Source organism: Peromyscus leucopus, unplaced genomic scaffold (genome assembly GCF_004664715.2).
Source record: "Peromyscus leucopus breed LL Stock unplaced genomic scaffold, UCI_PerLeu_2.1 scaffold_171, whole genome shotgun sequence".
Classification (NCBI taxonomy): Eukaryota; Metazoa; Chordata; class Mammalia; order Rodentia; family Cricetidae; genus Peromyscus; species Peromyscus leucopus.
Genome location: NW_023504897.1, coordinates 26,200 through 31,968, shown reverse-complemented (window position 1 = coordinate 31,968; position 5,769 = coordinate 26,200). Strand labels below are relative to the sequence as shown.

Here is a 5,769-nt window from a genome sequence, read left to right as displayed (position 1 = left end):
GAAATACATCATTAGATCTCTGACACTCATTATAGAGTGTAAAATTTAGTTATAACTAATCAAGTGTTTCTATTTAAATGGAGATTTTCCTACTATTGAAGTTGAAGAAATCTGTATCAATTTGAGAAGCAGGTAACAAACTTTTATGCCCAAATTCATGCTCATGACAGATGTTGGCCCTAGATTCACATTAAGAGGTTGTATACAATCACACGGAATAAAGCCACATATAGCCTTTCTTGCATGTAGTTTACAATTGATGGGAAGATGGCTTAAATCAGTGATCAAAGGGTTAAGCGCGTGGGATATGTATGGATGCAAGGGAACATGGCTGAAGTTCTCACTTAATACAGAGAGACAGGGTGAATTTACTGTGTATGTGATAAGCAATATCTCTTACATATAAGAATGAAACAGATAAAGAGGAAACAGAAGGGAGGAAGTGATAGGAGAGTGGAGGAGAAACTCTAAAATGTGTGAGGTGAAGAGGTTTAACCCCAGCATTGATGAAGAGAGAAATGCAATTGGAACGTGTGAAACTGTATGGGAATATACCATTGGCATGTGTGAGATAACAAAACAACTTTTGTGCCCCTGACAGGAGCTTTGTCCTTTTCCTCAGAGCAACAGTGGGAATATGGAGAATGATTCATACAAGAGATAATGGAACTCCTCTGTTAGAATGTCACAGTGTAAATGAAGCAGGTTGAAGAAGAAGAGAAGGGTAAGGAGATGTGAGAACCTGGACTGGACTGAGTCTGCTTCTGTACTCCAGTAAAGTCAAGATGTGATCCTGATGTATGAATGTAAGCTCACAGAAAGAGATGGATGGAAGAGGAGGAGAATGAACAGCAGACTGTTTATGTGTGACATCAGTTCAAGGTAAGAAAAATGGACGGATCAAAATTCACAGATTTCTGACTCAGACACGAATTTCTTTTACTATACTGTAGGGTACTGGAGAGGTAGTAGACAAAGAAACGCTTTGGGACACAACACAGTGAAGACATGAATTTCACTTGAGGTTTTTGAGCTCCTGATGCCTGTGATGCATGCAATGGGAGGAAGATGATTAGTGAACAGTGGAGTAGAAATCTGTATGTTACAGAGACATGCGTGTCGGAATTTTAAATGATAATGTAAGACATTGAAGTATGTGAGGTTTTCTTGAAAATTATATAAAATTATGATGCCAAAGCTTATTCAAACTCTTCAAGAATATAAATATCCAACATAAGAAAGAGAAAATCACAAATGGACAAACAACACTTGAGTGGGCAGTAGGAGAGGGAAGCCGTCCATTTTTTAAATCTCAGTAGAAAAGTATAGAACTGTTTATGTTAGGACAGAAAGATGTTAAAGAGAAACTGAGAAAAATCATTAATGATTGTAATGATTACAGGAATTTGGAGTTTGAGATTATAATTACTATGATGATTATCCTGATATTTTCTCATTAGGATACTGGAGTCGGAAAATGATAATGAGCAACCAAACTGTCATCTCCAAGTTTCTCCTCCTGGGCCTACCTATTCCCCCAGAGCACCAACACCTGTTCTATGCCCTGTTCCTGGCCATGTACCTCACCACCGTCCTGGGGAACCTCATCATCATCATCCTCATTCTACTGGATTCCCATCTCCACACTCCCATGTACTTGTTTCTCAGCAATTTATCCTTCTCTGACCTCTGCTTCTCCTCTGTCACAATGCCCAAATTGCTGCAGAACATGCAGAGTCAGGACCCATCCATCTCCTATGTGGGTTGTCTGACACAAATGTACTTTTTAATGGTTTTTGCAGACATGGAGAACTTCCTTATTCTGGTCATGGCCTATGACCGCTATGTAGCCATCTGTTACCCCCTTCATTACATCAGCATCATGAACCCCAAGCTCTGTGTGTGTCTGCTAGTGCTGACCTGGGTATTTACCATGCTTTATTCCCTGTTACACACTCTACTCTTGGCTAGATTGTCATTCTGTGGGGACAACGTGATACCCCACTTCTTCTGTGACATATCTGCCTTGTTCAAGTTGGCCTGCTCTGACACATATATTAATGAACTATTGATAATTGTCTTGGGAGGGCTCATTATTGGCATCCCGTTCTTACTCATTGTTGTGTCCTATGTACGAATTGTTGGCTCTATCCTAAAGGTTTCATCTGCTCGGGTTATCCACAAGATCTTCTCCACCTGTGGCTCCCACCTCTCTGTGGTTTCACTGTTCTATGGGACAATTATTGGGCTATACTTATGTCCAACAGGTAATAACTCTACTGTGAAGGAGACTGCCATGGCCATGATGTATACAGTGGTGGCTCCCATGCTGAATCCCTTCATCTACAGCCTGAGGAACAGAGATATGAAAGATGCCCTGAGAAGGGTCCTTTGCAAGAAGAAAATCTCTTTATAAGGCAACACTGGAACTTTTACTTATATTTATCTAGTAAATATATTGATATTAATATTACAGAATGTATCCCTACAATAGGACCCACATTCAAGAACATACTGCATAATATTTCCTTTTGCAAAATGCTGTTTTACAAAGTAGTTCAGTTAGGGATTGGGACCTTAGGGACTCAATGATGCCACCCCCTGCCTTGTATGTGTGATTCTAGAAAAGCATTAGTAAGAGCCACTCTTTTATCAGGTCTCCACTCCTACATTCCTTTTTAAAGTTGAAAATAGATTCTTCTCTCATATAATGCATCCCAACCACCATTTCCCCTCCCTTTGCTCCTCATAGTTTATAGCTCCCTTTCCTCCTAATCTGCTCCTTCTCCATTTCCTCTTCATAAGAGAGCAGGCCTCCAAGAGAAGACAGTGACATGTGACAAAACAAGATACAATAATACAAGGCAAAAGCTCTCATATCGAGGCTGGAGAAGGCAATTCAGTAAGAGGAATGGAGTCTCAAAAGCAGGCAAAAGACTTAGAGATATGTCTGCTCCCAAGATAACAGCCCTAACATATACTCAGAGGACCTGGTACAGACCAATTCAGGCTCTGTGCTTGCCATTTCAATCTCTGTGAGCCCATGTGAGCCCTGCTTAGTTGATTCAGTGGGCCTTGTACTTCTGGAGTCCTCCAACCCCACTGACTCTTACAATATTCCTTCCCCCTCTCTCATGGGGTTCCCAGAATTTGAGGAGAGGGACCGATGGAGACCTCCAATTTAGACTCTCTCTCTGCATAATGTCTTACTATGGTTCTCTGCATATGCTCCCATCTGCTGCCTGAGGAAACCTCTCTCAAGGAAACAATCTATGTGTATAGCAGAATATCATTAGAAAGCATTGATTTTTTTTGGTGGGGGGGCAGGTTTTTGATTCTACCCTAGGCCTCTGGGCTATCCAGTATTCCATTACTGGCCATCCAGACAGTGTAGGGTATGGACTCCATTTCATGGAGTGGACTTCAAGTTAACCAACCACTGGCTGGCCACTCCCACAAGTTCTGCACCTCCATTGCCTCAGCTCATCTTGCAGGCAGGACAGGTGGATGGTTTTGTGACTGGGTTCATATCAACATTTCCCTTTTTGTAGCCTGCTGAGTACCTTCCCATGACAAGGAGACAAGAATGTAGGCGTGAAGGTCCCAAGCCCAAATCAGCTTGACCTCTGTAAGTTCAATGAGACATGTGGATGTTGCCCTCAGCAGTGGGACCCCACTGTCAGTGGTCAGAGAGCTAACTTGTCTCAGCATCAGGCTGGGTTTTTTAGAGATTACCAGGGCATCCTTGTCTAATAGCTCAACTGAATATAACCCAGTCCCACCACTGGAAGCCTTGCCTGGCTACAAAAGATGGCCTGTTAAGATTCTGCATTCTCCAGTACTGAGATTCCTTACTAGGGCCAACCTCAAAGATTACTGAAAGTTTCCACTGAACTAGGCTTCCACATTGCCCCCTCCCAAGTGCCCCTAATTCTAGCTGTCTGTCCCAGCACCTCCTCCTCCATCCATCCCCCATCCCTTTGGTTCCTAACCCCACCTCCACAGTCTACCTGAAGAATACAGTCTATTTCCTGCTCCATGGGAGATCCATGCCCCACCCTCAAAGCCCTTCTCTTTACCTCACTTCTCTGAGTGCTTGGATTGTAGCTTGACTATCATTTACTTAACAGCTGACATCCACTCATAAGTGAATACATAGGATATTTATCTTTCTGGATTTGGGTTATCTCACCCAGGATGACTTTTTCCAGTTGCATTCATTTGTATGAAAAATTTATATCATTTTTTAAACATCTGAGTAATACTCTATTGTGTAAATGTACCTCATTTTCATTATCCACTCTTCAGTTTAGGGACATCTAAGTTGTTCCCAATTCCTGGCTATTATGAATAAAACCACAATGAACACAGTTGAGCAAGTTTACTTGTGGTAGGATGGATCATCCTTTGGTTATATGCCCGAGAATGGTATACCTGGGTCTTGAGATAGATTGATTCCCCATTTCCCAAGATTTTATTATTTTATCCAAATTTATGTGTTGACTGGCAGATAGTATTTAAATATGAATAAGTGATATATAATGATCCTAGGCAGATGCTCCATAGCATCCCAATATCTCAAACACAACCATTTCCTAATGTCTCCTTCTGTTATTCCTACACAAATTTTTACTTGATTTCATCTCTTAAGCTTCCTTTTTCTTTTTATTTATAGGTTGACTATCTGGACTGTCCTGACCCTGAAAAAAAATTGTGATCTTCTTGCCTAATTGTGTCATTAGTACCATTTCCCCCCTGAAATTATTGGCCAGCAGCAATTTCAAGTTTATTTCGCCAAAACCATGAAAAGAAGCTGGATTAGAACCAAATTAATTTTTAACATTGCCTCTAATTTTATAATTGCCTGCAAAATCCCCTGAATTTTGATATTATATATTGAAATCTAGGCTGTTCAACTACTGTCATGTCACATTAACTGTTATATGCTCTAGTGTGCCATGAACTAGGTCCCTACCTTGACCCATTCATTCCATCCATTCAGTCCCTCTAAGCTATGGTGTAAATTCTCTTCCTCGATTCTAGATACCATTCACTTTCTCATTTTCATGTGAAGACCATCTTCTCCAAAACCCTCCGCTGTTCTTCATGTCTCTCAAGTGCACATCTTCATGTAAGGCTCTGTGAGCGTGTCTGACTTAACACACATGAGCTTGAGTGTTAAGTTCTATTACAACTTCTCTTTGTCCTTTCATATTTTGATTTATGATAACATTTCCTACCCAGTTACCTAAGCAACCTCTTCTTTATGTGCATAACTATCCACAAACATAGACAGTTATCCATACAACATTTATGTTGTGCCTTTCCACTGAATATTCTTACTGGAGTATTATTCTCTATGTGGTTGTAAAGGTCTCACCAGGTCTTGTCATAGATAAACTGAAATCTCAGTGGTATGGTACAACAGAATTATCAGTGATAAAGGAGAACATATACAAATTAAATCACTTTCCTCTACATGAGAAAAACTTAATTTTGGAACATGTAATAGGACATATAATCAATAACAATGAAAACTGTATCAAGACTGGAGATTCATACTAGAGAAAAAGACAATCTCTTCAACAAATAGTGCTGGGAATATTGGATATCCACATGTAGAAGAATGAGATTAGATCATTCTTTCCACTTTGTGTGAAATCAATACATTTCACATGCATAAAAACAGGCATATTGATCAGTGGGATCACACTGAAGACACAGACATAGTCCATACACTTGTGGACACTTGATTTCTTACAAGGAAGT

At 40.4% G+C, this 5,769-nt stretch overlaps 1 protein-coding gene across 1 annotated transcript; it reads left to right on the top strand.

The window, feature by feature from the left end:
- The first annotated feature begins 1,477 nt into the window (after nt 1–1,477).
- LOC114691575 (olfactory receptor 1468-like) lies at nt 1,478–2,416 on the top strand. The gene has a single exon (XM_028867015.1). The coding sequence runs from the start codon at nt 1,478–1,480 to the stop codon at nt 2,414–2,416; it is 939 nt and encodes a 312-aa protein (XP_028722848.1).
- Nucleotides 2,417–5,769: the final 3,353 nt, after the last annotated feature.

What these genes read in the sequence shown, in the direction of transcription:
- LOC114691575 (XM_028867015.1), top strand. Translation starts at nt 1,478, where the DNA reads ATGATAATGAGCAACCAAACTGTCATCTCCAAGTTTCTCCTCCTGGGC.